The 17,724-nt window shown below is 43.1% G+C and overlaps 1 protein-coding gene across 1 annotated transcript; it reads left to right on the top strand.

The window, feature by feature from the left end:
- Positions 1-3,836: 3,836 nt before the first annotated feature.
- Positions 3,837-12,885, top strand: shha (sonic hedgehog signaling molecule a). The gene is made up of 3 exons (XM_083652321.1): positions 3,837-4,301; positions 8,524-8,785; positions 11,231-12,885. Exons 1-3 carry the CDS (start codon positions 4,002-4,004, stop codon positions 11,911-11,913), a joined length of 1,245 nt encoding a protein of 414 aa, XP_083508447.1. The 5' UTR covers positions 3,837-4,001; the 3' UTR covers positions 11,914-12,885.
- Positions 12,886-17,724: the final 4,839 nt, after the last annotated feature.

The raw sequence follows: 17,724 nt of genomic DNA, 5'->3' as shown, positions 1-17,724 counted from the left end.
TTAATACTTAGTTTATTTTTATTTTTTTATATATATATTTTCTTTTTTACTGATTTTTTAAATCCCATTTTTACCCCCCATTAGTGCTAATTTTAATTTATTTATCCTGGTTCCTGCTCCACCCTCTGCCGATCTGGGGAGAGCCCGAAACTGGCTCGATGCTTCCTCCGAGACATGGGCAGTAGCCACTAGCCAGCCGCTTCTTTTCACCTGACAGGAGAAGCTTCACTGGTAGATCATAGCACATGGGAGGATCACGCTATTCCAACGAGTTCCCCTCCCTCCGAACAGGCGCCACTAACGACCAGAGGAGGCACCATTTCAGCGACCAGGATATTGCATGTTTTGGTGAGGGGTTCCTATATGAAGGAAACCCCCAGGGGGCACGGGGAGAACATGCAAACTCCACACAGAAAGGCCCTTTTGACGACCCCACCCGGGCGGTGGGCACTCGAGGACATGCGGACGGGCATGCACTCCTTCAGCGCTCACAGCATCCCAGGTGGGAATCGAACCCAGGACCTTCTAGCTGTGAGGCGACAGCGCTTACCACTGCACCACCATGCCCCCCAATGAATACTTAGTTAATATGAACACCATTAGTAAATGATATAGACACATTAGTTAACCGTTAATTAAGGCTTAGTTATTAAGGGTTAGTTCAGACTATTTAGCATTAACTAACCCTTAATTAATGTACTCTTATTGTAAAGTGGTACCCAAGAAACTATTGCAGGTTGCAATCAGGTTTATAGGTTATCCCTAAATAAGTCTAAATATCTCTCTTCACCAGGAGATATGCACATTGTGACCAGCTGCTAGCAAATCTGGGTCAAATAGTATAAATAATTCTTAGTGTTTATTTTAAGATGGGTGGGGTTTTACCACATCAGGACATTTCAGGCATTGTTAGATATGTTTTAAACCACAGAGACATATACTAAATTGACGTCAAATATTTTTGATTGATTGTCTAAACAGCCTGCAATGATTCGTATTGCCCTTTGTGAATGCCACCCATCTGGCAGTGAAGAAAGCTAAACCAAACAATGAAATGTAATATTTGCAAATACTATTTGACCCTGCAGGGCTGGCTGGTAGATGGTTGGCTTCCAGTTTGGAAGACTCAAGTTCAAATCCAGTCGGTCACACCAGCACACCTTGCTCCTTGGCTGCATTATTAATCGCTTTGCCTGCATTATTCATTTTGCTTACAATTTTACACATTCACACATTTTGTCAAACAATTTACAAGGAGTCATTCACAGCTCTTTTGGTGTGATTTAGGTAGACTAAAGCAGTAGATCTCAAAGTGGGGTCCGGGGACCCTCAGGGGTCCTTGAGGGGGTTCCAGGGGGTCCCCAGCGAAAAGGGGAATAATTTGTCTTCACTAATTCCATCCATAAGTAACACAATGACAGAATGTATGGCTATTTTGGGCATGGGTTTACACTTTCTGTAATACAACAGAACACGTCCTTGACGTGAAAAGGTTTTGAGAACCACTGGGCTAAAGTGATATGGATATATGTACATCATCCATAGAGGACGTATAGGACGGAGAACTGAGTGTCTCACCGCCTCCCCTCTTCCCTTCTCTGTGGTTTTGAGACGTTTGTGTGGCATGCCAGGTTTTTATCTCAATGCTGTGATACCTGAACCAAGACTCTGACCCCAGGCCAAACAGAGCCTCCGGTGCCCTCCAGGGTACCACCGCCACTGTCAGTGCTGTTTGAACAGGAGACTGCTGAGATGACTGTTGAAATGTGGCTGAAGAAGACATCTGGAGAATTTTGTCATGACATTTCACAAGGGAGCCAATTCAGTTACTTGTACACTGCCGCCTTGTTATTTTATTTCTTCCATTCCAATGCTGTCACTGGAGGTGTCGATATAGAGAGATAGCAGCTTACCAAGTGTGCCGGCCACAGTGAGTGGCAGGTAGTCTCACCTGCCCCGGTAGAGGGGCCATAAGCCTGGCACAGACTGAACGCCAGACTGGAGTGAGTATTAATGAGACCAAAGCCACACCAAAGGCTGTCATATCTGTCCTCACTTTAGAGCACCTGTGCCACACTGTCAGTCTGATGAGAGCTTACCCTAAAACAGACCCTTTTCCTGTAATTATTTTAACAGGTGGCTTGTTATCACATCAATAATTGGTCGTTGTATTATCTTCCTGTTTCCATGACACACTTTAGATATCTTGTATGTCTTAATTGGCTATAATGCCTGAATGGGTTTCATGGGTGTTTCATGTATGCTGCTGTGCCATGACAGTTCATCATCAACATCCATTTCACACATCAACACCAAAACATTTCTAAGCTACGACAGCTTTTATCAGACGAATACAAATATCTACATGTCTGTCTTTAAAATAGACTGGAAGGCTGATGACTGACATGCAACCTGATGAATCCCCAGCATAGCCTATATGGGTATTGATTATCCTTAGTTCACCATGACCATTGTGGACAGTACCCACCAAATCATATTGGGTGCAGAATTAATGACAAAAGTCTTGGGTGAAAGAAGAGGTGTTAATATATCTCCTGCCATCAGTTTAGGGTCCAGCCCCTCCCTGCAAACGTGCAGGACAAGAGAAAGTAAGACAATTACGCACATACCTCGGCCGCTGCTATGGGCCAGTGAATACAGTGGTTACCATGGCTTAATCTGTCAATGAAGTGGACTTTAGGAAGGAGGGAGGGTGTGTGTAGGTGATCCTTGGCCTAAACAGACTCACTCACTAAATGTGTGTACACTAGTAAACATGCTAGTTCCAATAAGATGTGGCCCAGGGTGAGTCGGAAAGGCCTGGGGGGGAAACAAACTTCTAGAGCCTCAACTACTTTAGATCTGTCCCCGATGCTCTTTTTCAAATGGGAAACTTCATGATGTGGGTCAGTGTTGTTACAACATGCCACCATTTGTATCATAATGTGTATAAAGGCTTGGATGAAAAACGGGGATCAGGATGGAGTAAAAAAAAATCGCATCCATGTGGTGACGCACAACGGCGGACGAGGTGCGCACAGTGCGCGCATGGCACAAACACTATTTTAGGGTTCGTTTTTTAAGTTTCAGTCAACTTCGATAGCTTTGTAGACTTGTCCTTAATACCAAATTGCAATAGGTGGGCAATTCCGTTATGCTTGCCCAGAACTCACGAATTGGGGTGCGAGACGTCTCCAAACGCACAATCACATTGGCATATAGGCTATAATAATGACATGAGAAACGGCGTTAGAAGCAAACAGAATTGAAATCCACCAATCTAATAATCTGGTGATACATCTCAGTAAATTATCCGTTGTTTGCTTGTTCCTCTAGTTCACACCGTAATGATCCAGCACGCGTTCACAAGCAGGTATTCTCCCAGGAAATGTATTCTGCACAGAAAGTTATTCAAGGCGCATTCAAATCACCGGTCCTCAAGTAACTATTGCCTCATATTTGCGCCTTTCACTCTGCCGGTGCTTTTCTGCCTATACCTTTCCTGTGAAATCTGGAATATGGGAGGGTGAGGGGGGCGAGACAGCGTGTAATTGATGTTTTCCCATGGAGCAGCCCCTCCTCCCTCCAACACAGACAGGCTAACCCTCAGGTGGAAGAAATCTTTTAAGATTTTTTTCTGGGATAACATCAGGAGGGTTTGTCTAGGCGAGCCAATCAAGTCCCTCCCCTGCTATAGATCGGGTGCTATAATACATAGCAGTAAAAGCGGTCGCCTCACACAAGCGGCTGCAGCTCGACTAGAGATCCCGTGGCTTTAAATCCCCCTCACTACTTTTTTGTAGCCCTCCTCCGATGTGCCCCGTTATTACCGTTTGTCTGAGGCGTTCATTTCCGCACCTGCCACGGTACGGTAGACACCAGGCGAAGGCGAAGTAGAGGAGGAGACAAGGACATTGCGAGAGCCAGGAGAGATAGACGGTAAAGAGACAGCCGCAACGACTCGGTTGAGATATTAAAGGACAAGAACTAAATAAAATAAAATGCTGCTCTGGACCAGAATCGCCTTGGTCGGTCTCGTCTGCTTGTCCTTGGTGTCCTCGGGGATGGGATGCGGACCGGGCAGGGGCTACGGCAGGAGAAGACACCCGAAGAAGCTGACACCTCTTGCGTACAAGCAGTTCATCCCCAACGTGGCGGAGAAGACCCTCGGGGCAAGCGGCAGATACGAAGGCAAGATCACAAGAAACTCCGAGCGATTTAAAGAGCTGACTCCCAATTATAACACAGACATCATATTCAAGGATGAGGAGAACACCGGTGCCGACCGGCTAATGACTCAGGTAAAGAGACCGAATAACCTGTTTTCCTCCACTGCCTCCTAACGCACCATCACTGCGCACTGCAACATGATTGCGCACCATAAGTGAAGTCAGTTTCACCCGGTGCTGAACTCAATAGGCTACTACTGCGCCTATTAAACTTCAGTGTACGCTTTGTGTAGGCTATAGCATAGGGGTTTTGCGAGGTTTCAGGCTTTAGGCGAATGTATCCAAGTGGAGGCGTGATGTGCGGGCAGGCGGATAGTCAGGACACTCGGCCTTCATGGTTGTGGCAGTGATTTGAAATATTAATGTAGCTCTCTCCTCATATCTATATTTGTATCCGCGTGTGAGGCTCTATTTGTTGTTGTATAGACGCACATCACCGTGCATGCAAAAGGCTATATTTCAGGCGTATTTCAGCCTGTTTAAGGTTCACATGCACCTTGTTTTATTGTCTTTATTCCAGCCCTGCAATAGGCAACAGGGATGCGAACCGCTTCCAACAGCCGGGCTTATTCATGCGTGGTGTGGCTCATTCAGACATCTTCTCGCTACTGTAATTTAGCCGCTCGCATGGTGTGTATCAGTGCATGAAAACTGTGACATTTCTTTGAGTGTTAATACTATCAGGACTTCATAAATGGGTGAGACTTGGTCAAGCAATGCGCACGGACTGGCTGTGCCTTATAAAAGGTATTTTCTTATTAAAGATGACATGGAATGACATCATTTTTTATAATATAGTCAGTGCAATGGCTATCAAACCTTACAGCCATAAGAGGAGACTCGCAAGACTTCGCAGATATTCTTTTATTTCTTTTCTGTCTGCAGGATGCCATGTCTTTTAGCACTCAGATGTTGGTGAATAATTAAAAGCGCTTGTGTGATATATTGACTCGGTAATAATAAAATGCCGGTGGCGGTGATGAAGCCAGGCGCGCGCCGGAGTCCCTGAACCCGTACCTCGCGTCATGCTGGGCACGAGCCCCGATGAAATATTCACTGTGCGTGCGGTCTCAGCATCCCTCTCAACGCTCCCCACGTCTCCTCTGTGATACAACTATAGCTTATTTGAGACATACAGAAATTGGCTAGTCTGATGGTGTCCAAAGTGGGGTCCGGGGACCTGCAGGGGTCCTTGAGGAGGGTCCAGGGTCGCGCAGCAGAACGAGGGTTAATCATGTAAAAATCCCACGCTTATTTCATTCATTTGAAGTTAGGACCGAGAGAGAAGGACATGCATGGGAATGTCTGATTGGATTGTCGGTTTCACTTTCACCAGTGATATCACCCCACCTACAGTATAAACAGGTGTGCATGCCTGTATCAAATCTGTTCAAACAACAAAATGGAGATCCCACTGAGAAAATATAACCAGATGGGGGCCTGTGTCTATTTTGTTGGCCTTGAAATGAAGTATTTGGGAACACATCTAATTCTCTAGACGAGTCTACACGCTCTCTGTTTTACAGGTTTATAAGAAGGGCAGATGAAGTAGCTTCTGATTCACCATGCGTTTCCTATTCAGCTTCTGAACATTAAAAGATAACCTACAATACAACAGGCTCTCAGTGTGAGGGCGCATGAGACCTACATGAGAGGATTTTTAGACAAGCCTCACTGGGTCTGGGCCACAATATGAACTTATGACCTGAAAAGAGAGGCCAACTTAAAACAGTCGAGACTTGCATAAGATATTGGGACTTGGCTTTGTGAAGTCTGATGTTTATTACGGGATTTGCAAAGCCACCAAATGAAGGCATGTAGCCTACCTGGAGAAGAGGGCAGCAGTAGCTGCTGATATAAGCATTATCACGTGGGGGTTTATGCTGTGCCAGCGGTCCTTGTGCTGCTATCCCACGGTTTTACGCACGGATCCAGGGGGCTTTTACGCACAGATCCAACGGGGTTTTACGCACACATCTTTTGGACTATTTCCACTGATACATGTCCAGTTCGTTATCATCATAGGTTTCACTACACAAAGGCGACGATGTTACGGTTATTTGTCAGACCGGGCACGTGTCTGCTGTGGTTTCCTCAGATGCAATGCATGAATAACTAAATAAATAAATAACTTCAATGAAGAAAAGTCTAGTCAAGCCAATAAAACTTGATACCCGCAGGCTGATTTGAAGGATCGTTTGAACCATTCATCCAGTCCCCTAAACTATTAAGACACAGGTCACTTCGGGGAAAGTTACCAAGAGCGGCGTGTTTACAGACATGTAAGCCTACACACACCATTCCCCAAGTAGCCTAATGGAGCCTGACGTGAATACGAGCATCACTTTGACGGCTGCGCTGCAACAATGTCCATCTTAGCAACGCATTATAGCCTCAGACTCAGTCTTAAAATGTTTTAAAATAAGTTATAATTTCTTCCAGTGGAGAAGTGAGATAATTCCACTCGTTTCCAATGAAGTTTCACTTGCCAATAGTTTAAGGGATAAGGCGAATCAGCACCGGTATCAAGAAATTAGCTTACTCTAAATTCAAGATATCTAATTAACGAGTTGATTTACATTGAAAGCAAGTGGCATTGTGGTAGATCCATAGCCAGGTTTTTTTTCACGTGCTATAAGAAGACTCAATATTAAACAAGATTAAAAGGTGCATGTAGGCTATAGTCCAGTGTAATCGGTGAATCATGCATGCCCACTGCGCAAACGAGGCGGAATAAAGATGGGCTGGCGCTTGCACTGACAGGTAGCTGAGAAGTGTTCCCTCTAAGCAGTTAATTTGTGAACAGATTAAGAGGGAGGCTGTTGAACAACTTTACCCTGAGTACAAAGCGCACAGCGACCCAGGCGTCCTGCTGGGCTTCACGGTGGCTGAGCAGAATTTGGCGTGATTTGCGGCACACGACCTAATGAATTAATAAATAGGTTAAGCTTTACGGCTGTTGACTCCGACAATCCCACTCAGAATGTGGGAGGTTTTTGGCCCGTTTTTGCCCACCACATTCTACAAGTGGGGTCCGCACAAAACATCTATTGCATGAGGTCTGTCAAATTGTTTTGTTGTAGCCTATGCATTTCTAGGTCTGTGTGAGCATTGCTTTTGGACACATACCCGAGTGGAGCAGGGCAGAGGGTCGCTCATAAACGTTCGTGCGCCCTATAGCCTACACACTATCCTTGAAAGATATTTCACAAGTCTGTTTAACACCGACTTAAGGATGCATGTCACGTTTCCAAGACTTTGCAGGAGAAGAAGAATGAAACTTTCCCTCTCCGGTTGGACTGAAAAGACTCTTTGTGATGTTTTATTTGACTTATTGCTTGAGTGTTGAGAATAGTTGTCTTGGAGAAGGCCAAGCATCTTCCCTGAGAGAGCAGAGAGGCTGTGCGGTTGGGATGCGACGCTTTATTTATAGGACAGACTCCAGATATGTCAACGCAGCAGCAGCTGCTCTTGAAGATCATCTTCATATCATCTGCATATCAATTATTTATTTAAAGAAAACAGACAACTTGCGACTAACAAAATTCGCATTGTTAAGGCCTAATTCAAACTAATTAATTTATAATTCCATTAATTTATGCATATGTTGAATGTAACGTTTCTGAGCAGCTTTGAGAGTGAACGACCGTGGTCGCACCTTTCTAAGACCACAGATCCATATGTTATAGGCCAGTGAAGCGAATGCGGTGCCTTATCAATATTTCATTAGCAGCTTTCTTATCCGAGATGTGCCCTCTGACGCTGCTCCTCTCAGAAAATAGCTTGCAAGCTCAGGCTCAGTCGGGATCAGAGCGTGTCCACATCTCATACACTCAGTGATCCACCTCAGCCAAGAGCAGGGGCGTCAGGGAAAGACAAGGTGGGCGAGTCTACCATGTGAGTCAGAATGTCCTAGCTGTTTGTATTATAATGGACATCAGAGATCAAGCAAAACTGCCACAATCCATTGGGAAGCCATATCTATAGTAAAGCAAATCACATCAAGGAATCATCCTGCGCCAGTGTTCGTCTATGCGTTTAATTGGTGACATATAGATCTATCTAATCAAATAATTGTTCACTTTTATCAAATATCATTTTATCAGTAATCTGCTTGTCCACTACAGACATGTAGCCAATTGATGCGGGTTTGGTGGCAAATGATGATGGCTAAGTTGGGACTTTGCCATTGTTTAGTGCGCCCTGGTGTATCTGCGCGCTATATGAATTGTGATATAGGCTATAGGCTATATGATTAGTATGTGACTAATTGATCCATTTGCCACGCCTGCAGAGATGTAAAGACAAGCTGAACTCGCTGGCCATCTCGGTCATGAACCAGTGGCCCGGGGTGAAGCTGCGGGTCACTGAGGGCTGGGATGAGGACGGACACCACTTCGAGGAGTCGCTCCACTACGAGGGCCGGGCCGTGGACATCACCACCTCGGACAGAGACAAGAGCAAATACGGAACTCTGTCCAGGCTGGCGGTGGAAGCCGGGTTTGACTGGGTCTACTATGAATCCAAAGCCCACATTCACTGCTCTGTCAAAGCAGGTATGGCTGTAAGACTTCATTGTCCCCAGAGGAAATGTGTGATGCGCGCTCTGATTCTTGCCACATGAGAAAATCATCAGACCAATTAAAGCGAGCGATTATAAGGCAGTATATCATTCACCAGTGCGCAGCATGTGCGTTTAAAACTGTTTAAACGGACTCAAATAGCACATGCACAAACGCTAAAGGCCTGGGGGGGAAACGTTTCTGCTGTTTTCAACTATGGGAAAATGTCCAAAATTAGGTGGAATTTAATCAGTCTGTGAGCCGGACACGAATTATAATGAAAGGAACCGAGTTATAGGCTAAAGAGAAAAATAGAATTAGGATTTTGGTTAATTTCCAAGTGTGTTTTGGGAAATTCAGCCACCAGATGATGAACTCAATAAAAACCTGATATCAGTGACATTTCAACTGGAAGGAGTGGGCTGGACTAAGTCGTGCAAATCTGAAAAATGTGTTTCATGGATTTCAGATTTTATTCCGCTAATTTCATAACGAATTCGGAGATAAGTGGCAATTTTGGTCAATTTGGTCAGCAATTAGCCTATAGGCTATCAATCAATCAATAAATCGATTAACAGTGACCTTGCAATATTTAATTAATGATCTCAAGTAGAGTTTTAGAACGCAGACATTTTGGAATAATTTATTTTTTTACCAATTTTGTTGCAATATGCAACCTTATATAAAGGTATATTTCAACTGCTGTATGGAATCATCCCGCCCTATGAGCATTTGCCATGCAGTTTATTTCCTGATCTTACATCGCCCCACACTGTCTCCTGGTGGGAACCACGACCGCAATCTAACAAGGCTCCTCGGTGTGACCTAGAAAAACAAATCATTTTGTACTATTCACTTGCACTGCACCAGCGGCAGCCAAAGCTGCAAGTTATGTTGGGGTTAGTTTTAAATTAGCTATTAAAATAAAGATATTCAAATAGGCCTATCTCTAAGAAATTCAAGAATTGGCCTATTCTACCCCAGTTTTGTCAAATATCAATCAGAAATCCAAATTTCAATTTAAAGAAACCATCAGCTTATGCTATAATAGCGGGGCACCTATTGGGCTTGGAAATTATTCCTTAACTGAAAGACAAACGATGCCAGCTTCTTTTCTCGCTTAACTCTGAGTTTATTGATAAATCCCTTATTTATAATTCAACGCACACTTCTTGAGATCACAGTATATAGGCTGGTCCTACGTGTCATTAGGGTCATGCGACTTTACCAAAAGGATTTGGCCGAACAATGTTCAATTGGTTGGGCTAAATCTGGTTTTCAGTTGTCACCTTATTTCATGCTCGGGAATCTTAAAAGAAGATTAAAAGCCCAAATTCTGGGGAGGAACCCCCCCGCCCCCTTTCTTTCTGTGTGCTGGACAGTGTGATCCTAGAGACTGGTATGTGAAGAGCTCCACCAAGGCCAAAATTATTGTCATCAAGACTGACAACAAAGCAGGGAGAGGTGGTAGAAAGAGGGACATTGATGTTGCACAACAGAAAGCATTTAAGAGTCTGGGCCCTCATTTAAATTCAAATCTACAACTCGAGAGGCTCGGAAAAGTGGCTCCACTGGGTAAATAGTAGTTGTGAGTCGCCTATTTGTGTGAATTGTCACATGGAGGTTTCTGCACCTGAGCAAATATGGAAGAGTAGCTGGGAAAGGCGTAAGTGTTCTTTACCAAGAGTAGCTCGATCCACAAGCTGATTTAGAATAACAATGCCTGCTCTTTATTGGGTTTTTTAATTAAGAATAGATGAGCCAAGCCAAAGCTTTCCGTTTTCTCGTCTCGGACAACGTGGGCCAAGCCAATACGCATTTGGCACGGAGGAGCCGACACAGGCATCATTATGCAAAATGCATATGGCCCACCGTGATGTGGAGGCAGAGAAATACAAATAGACGCAAAAGGAGGGTCCTTCAATGGTTCTTTGATTAGGAAAGTGTACGGTCCTATAGAACTGTATTGACTCAAACAGAACTCTGATTATCTATTATAAAAACAAAAATAAACCCCAAAGCAACATGATTTCATGCGCCATTGGGCTCTTTACAGCAGTGGTTCTAAATGTTCAAAGGACCGCTAAACTGACACAAATTAGACCACGGACCCCCCAATTGATATGATTTTGTCCCAGGATATATTTTGTCCCATCTCATATACGATTTTGGCCTTTATTTTATTAGAGAAAGTGTATGAACTGCATTGTCATTGGATGGAATTATAGTGAAATAAATTATTCTTGCTGGGAGACCCCCTGGAACCCTGGTGGTCCCTGGACCTCAGGTTGAGAACCACTGCTTTACAGAACCAAAGTGGGTTTTGATATGGTACAAGTATACGGAACCATTTCGTGGTGGTATGGTATCAATAACCTGTTTGTTGTCAAGAGTGCTACCTGTTCACTCAGCTAACAGCATCATGTTTTATTTCAACAGAAAACTCAGTGGCAGCCAAATCAGGCGGCTGCTTCCCCGGCTCCTCCACCGTCACCCTGCCGGACGGGAGCCAGAAGGCGGTCAGAGACCTGCGGGTCGGCGACAGAGTCCTGGCCGCGGACTCGGAGGGGAACCCCGTTTACACCGACTTCATCATGTTCGTGGACCAAGACGCGACCACCAGACGGCTCTTCTACGTGATCGAAACAGACTCCGAAGAGAAGCTTGCCCTAACCGCGGCGCACCTCCTCTTCGTCGGCCTCAACTCCTCCGCGGATGACCGGATGACCGCGGTGTTCGCCAGCCAAGTCCAAGCCGGGCAGCAAGTGTTTGTCTTTGACGATTCAACGCATCAACTCAAGCCTGTGACCGTAAAACGGATTTACACGCAAGAGCACCAGGGCTCCTTTGCGCCCGTGACCGTCCAGGGAAGCGTGGTGGTGGACCGGGTGCTCGCGTCCTGTTACGCGGTGATCGAAGACCACGACCTGGCGCACTGGGCCCTGGCACCTGTCAGGCTCGCCCACTGGGTGTCATCATTGCTTTATTCCCATCGCCAGCCTCATGTTACTGCACAGAAAGACGGAGTGCACTGGTACTCCAATATCCTATATCAATTAGGAACATGGCTCTTGGACAGCCACTCGATTCATCCACTTGGGATGTCAATATACCCGAGTTGAAACCTCTGCTACAGGAGCAGACAAGACTAAATGTAGGACAAATGAACAATTCAGTAGGTTGAAAATAAAATAATAAAACAAAAACAAAAAACAAGACAAAGGCCCCAGCGGAGTTGGGATATTTATTTCAGTGACTTTTCCATGATGTGTCCCCTTTCAAAGAATGAATGGAGCCTTAAAAAGTTTCTCTTTGAATAATTTATTCTCATGCGAACTCGCTGGTGTCACACAAATGGACTCTGAAATGGTGTGACCAGCAAACTGTGCATAATCTATTTTTGTATATCTCAAGTTAAAAAAAGAAAAGGCGCAAAGAGAAAGAAGACCATGTAGAAAGGAGTTAACTTTCTTGACAGGTTGTAATGTTCATATGTGCATATATGTGCAACTGACTGTTATATTTTGGGGAGAACAAACTTCGTGGGGTTCCATAAATTATATTTTTATACACAGAATTGTAAATTAGATTTTGACAGATCGCTACCGAATCACATTTCGTTATTTGAAATAGTGTAAGATATGAGAATATATTTTAATTTAAATACAGTAGTTGGGAAAGTATTGGAAATCTTGTACTGCTTGGTTTATTAAGAATTTTATTATTTTGGAAACTGTTCGTTTAAGTTGTCAGACTTGGACAGATATTCTGCCTCATGTCTGCATCCTCTGCTTTTTGTTGTTTCTCTTTTCTATGTGTTTTCCTCTGAGAAAATATAAAATGCACATTCTGACAATTCAGTAACAGTAAAAGTAGCCTAGTACAGAAACAGTTTTGTTGAATAAATTAATAAGTAACTCCTGTAAATTTACTAAAATGTATTTTTCTTTTCATATTTTGTAATAGGGAAATAGTTTTATAGAAATTACATGCGGCAGATGCACAGTTTGGATAGTATATAGCCAGACCATTCCAGTTAACTTTCATAACAGGGCGATGTGTCAAAAATGTCTAGAGTTTATTATTTATATGTTTATTACAAAATGAGATAAAGAAAATATTCAAACCTGCAGTTGTTACATGTCTTTGTCTCAATTAGCTCCACAGGTAGCCTTTGAAGTGTTCTGGCCAAAACAGTTTAGTTGTGCATGAAAGCATTTGGAGCAGATCAACTAGGCCTATATCACTCAAGAAGGATCAACCAGGCCAATAAAAAAAAAAAAACATCAGTCCGCCAATAATCTGTATTTAACGAATGCATCCGTGTTGTTAGAAACAAACCATTCATTCAGTGTAAATCCAAATGAGTTTAGGCCAATATAATTTCGTTCTGTTTGGTCGCTTTATACCTGAACAAAATGGAGAGCTTTGAACTACCTATTGCATGCTTGCGAAATGTTGAGAGCCCATGTCAAATTTAACGAGGTTTGCCCTCCGCAAATAACTTCTAAAAAACTTGCAGACAAATTAAACAGAAGTGTGTTTGTTGGCCCTGAATCGCCTTCACGGCGGCGGTTTGGTCTCCTGGCGAGGTCAGATTGCTCTATCAAAAGGCTGTCACCCTCACTCAGAGTTTGGACCTGTATGATATAGACTGCAAATAGGCTTTTATTTTGAAAAATAAACAAATAAATGCATTGGCCAATTCTCTTTGCATGGTTCCCGTCTGGTCCACAAGACCAACTTCTGAGTTACCAAGGAATCAAAGTCTGTACTCAACAGTGAGTACTTTAAGGTATTTATATCTCCTATGGTATCACTGTAATATTCATTTAATATCCCAATAGAGTTTTGTTGTGGTATTTGTATAGTACCCCTCTCAAATCCATTACAGCATCGCCTGCTTTATCGCAGTAGGCGTGATATTAAGTTGTACAAGTGCGACACCCAGTGGAAAACAACTGGTAGGGTTGTGTGACACTGGCTGGATTGGCTGTGATATTTGACAGCTGAGTGTTGTGGTCTTGTATGGAAACTGACTGAAGCCACAGAGGAATAAAGGGACAGTAGCTGCTCTGTATAAGGCAACTACCAGATCACCATCACGACTACATTAATATAAACCAAGAAAAGTGGCATTCCTTTGAGATTTAGGGGTAATCATGAAATTGCAAGGGCTCTCACTTAAATTGATGATATCCTGAATGCAACACTGAATAACTGCCCAAGTCTGGTGAGTAACAAGTCATGGAAAGGAAAACACAAAGTAAATATTTAAGTAATTCAATTAGAAATTCATGAAAATAACTAATACCTCATCCTACACCCAGATTGATCAGAGGCAGAAAGGGGCCCGTTGAACCTGGGTTTCTGAACACTGTTGCAACATGACTAGGAATTCCATTTCCTTCTCCCAGGTCGCCCACATTGTGTTTTGTTGTTGATATTGTGAGGTGGAAACTTGGGAGGGACAAAGCGGCCCGTCTCTGCCGGCACTGTGACCTTGGGTCCCTGACAGATACAAAAGCGTCCGAGCGGGGCGGCATTCCTCAGAGCAGGTAAACAGAGCCTCCTCTAATCCCTCTGGGGCCCTCAGTCTGCTGCAGCTCAACAACGGCTTCTACAAATGTTGACATTTGCAAACATGAACAGTCTGGCATTCTGCAAAACAAAAACTCCCCGTTTCTAAGGAAATTCTGCTAATGGCAGCATGCAGGCTATCTCTCGCCCTCTCTCTTTCTAGTGAACATCAGATTTGTCTGTGGCAAGAGCCATGCGAGTGCTCAAGCTGTAAGTGGTCAGTTGTGGCAGAAAGAAAGAAGGTCCAAAACAAGCCATTACAACTTTCCCACTGTATCCTCACTCACTATGGTTGAACTCCGACCAGCCATATACCAGCTGTATTTTGAAATAAAAATGCAAAGATGACAGAATCTTGATTTAGTCACAACCCAAGAGTGCTCAAATCAAGAACATAAAAAATATACTGTATACATTTATAGAACATTATTTGCACTATTAATCATTGAACAGAGAATCACTGGGCTTTATCAAACGAAGTATCGCATTTACAAGATCAATGTATACTAATTCTCCAAATTATGTTGTGGATCTAATTTCATGCCGAGACAACACAAAACATGAAGTTGTTTGCTACATTCTCAGTTTTTTGCTGCTTTGAGTAGAACACTGATGTCAGAATATCGTAGTTTTTACATGGGTATACTAGTCTTTTCTTGGCTTCAGATAACACTCGACTAGATGTGGACTGATGTTTTGATTAAAAAAAAATCAATGACATGGTGCGTTATCAAAAAGTTTATTTTCCTTCAGTTTGTGGTGTCAAACAAGTTACAAAGTTTCCATTTCTTCTTGAAAAATCAGTTACAAAGTTTCCATTTCTTCTTGAAAAATGACAGAACACACAGCATGGAAAACAGATTGTGATCTCAGGATATTTCACACAAAACATGGTTGCTTCATGTCACAAAACATCACAGTGTGAACACAGAACAGGTAGGATTGACAACAGTTGCAATCAATATTAAGAGGTTGGATTTTCAGCATATTTCAGTCATTATTATTTAGCGCATCACATTGTTCAAGATGAGGAAATGTCTTTTTTTCAAAATCCAACCAAACAATGAATGTCAAGGAGCTGGTATGACCTTTGGTGGAGTGGAAGCCTAAAGCGGCTTGAGAGTTTACGTGTCTGCTCTGTGCACCCGGCTGTCGTCACACAGATGGAAACCTCCATCCACTGGGCTAACAAACAATGGTAATCCAGGTAGGCCACCCTGCTTGATATAGAAGTAAGTCTTAAGTTCATTCAACAATGGCACCATCGAGGAAAAGGTGAGCAACTGTTAAACATATGGAAGTTGTAAGGAAAGATGACAGCTGAAAAAGCAGTAATGAAAGGAGACATAGCGGTCTGTGAATGCAGCAACATCTATATAAGTGAGGGACATAAGCACAAGTTAATTCATGTCTTCAGGATACGCTCCCGGGCCACGACGTGCCTAGAGGACCAATAATGTTAGAATTGAGAAAAGGCAGGTGAGCCACAAAGCAGGATCACTTCTTCAGCTGGGAAACAACCTCCACCCCCCCCCCCCCCCCCCCCCCCCCGCATGCTTCCCCTAAGGTTTTAAATGAAATGAAAATGGATACAATTGGAGGAAGGCCTTTGGATGAATGGTTCCCTCGGTCGCCAAAGCTGTCCAACACAGTAGTGTAGTTTTTGTGTTGTGATTGGCTCCAAACAATGGACCCCTCTCTCTCTCTTGGTTGTAATCCCTGTTTTAAGCTCATTCAGTAGGATGTTTAGTCATACGGAGCTGCATCTACAGAGCCATTTCCACCATACAGTAGGCACTGGCCAAAGGCAACCGGTCTTTATCTTTATTTGGTGGTTATTTATCGTTCCGCATTGATCCCACAGGGGGGATATAGTATAATATCGTAGAAAATAGACAGTGTGGGAGTTACAGGATGGAAGAAAGAGCTCCAACACACTTTTTTTTCTTCTATTTTTCATATAACAACAAAATGTTCAAGTAAATGTTTTTGTTCTATGTTCTAATAAAGCCGAAGTGCCACTTTAAAAAATTTAAATAAAAAATACAATCTACCTACAATTTAAGCATTTGTCATGCTCTTAAAAACTGTAATCACATAATTACAATTAATTTTGTTGTGAGCAACTGACAGTTTGTGAACGTGAATGAAAGTTACATAGGCCTACTGCATTAGCTAAATAGATAAAAAAAACTGCAAAAAAACATACAGGTACCGCCCACCTTCACATGTGCAAGAAATGAGAGCACGATGCTTAAATGGTGGACTTAAGTCTTCACGCTCACCAGAAAACTTGGACATAATGCAGTAGCTATGTGTGTGCCTACAAGTTAACTGTAATAGTGCATATTCTTGATGTAGCCTTCATTGGCATTTATTTTATTTTCAGTGGTTTGTAGCTACAGCAGGATGGAATATACAGATGGTTGAGTAATGTCAAAAAATAAACCATTTATGTTATTCACGTTTCATTCACGTTCACAATGTAGGCTACTGTCATAGCCGCTGCAAACTCTCAAACATTCAGGGCGACACATCAGAGCATGAACGTTGTATCGGCCAATCATCAGGCGGAGCTTCTTTTCTGAATATATTTGTCACATTTTCTCCCCAACTGTACTTGGCCAATTTCCCCTGCTGTCCCGGTCGTTGCTCCACACCCCTCTACGTTCATTTGGGGAGAGCCGTAGACCAGCACATGCTTCCTCCGATACATGTGCAGTCGCCAGCCGTTTATTTTCACCTGACAGCGAGGAATTTCACCAGTAGGACATAGCACGTGGGAGGATCACGCTATTCCACCCAGTTCCCCTCCCCCTGAATGGGCTCCCTGAGTCCTGCGACCAGGACTCGTACCCCACCGGCTTCCCACCCGCAGGAATTGAACCCGGGTCTCCGTGAGCTTTAGATTTTAGAGCAAAGATTCATCGATTAGTTGTCAACTATTAAATCAACCGCAAACTATTTTGATAATCGATTACTGTAATCGGTTTGAGTCATTTTTTAAGAAGTGACAGTAAACGGAGTATCTTTGGGTTGTGGATAAAACAAGACATTTCAGGATGTCGTCAACATTTTTCAACATTTTATAGACCAAAACTACTTATCAATTAATCGAGAAAATAATCAGACAGATTAATCAACAATTAAAATAATCATTAGTTGCAACCCTAGAGTATTTATCTTACTATTTATCAGCACTTTGTAACTTTGTGCTATATAAATAAAGGTTATATACTGTATATGTTGAGGAGCAGGAATTTAGTTGACTAACAAATGAAGCGATGTATTCTTATTTTTAAGCCTGCAAGTTCATTTATCCTGCTTTGTGACACTGATCTGTTGCATCAATG

This window comes from Poromitra crassiceps (assembly GCF_964638095.1).
Source record: "Poromitra crassiceps genome assembly, chromosome: 2".
Taxonomy (NCBI): Eukaryota; Metazoa; Chordata; class Actinopteri; order Beryciformes; family Melamphaidae; genus Poromitra; species Poromitra crassiceps.
The sequence above is the reverse complement of the archived record's forward strand: the minus strand, read 5'-3'. Positions and strand labels throughout refer to the sequence as shown.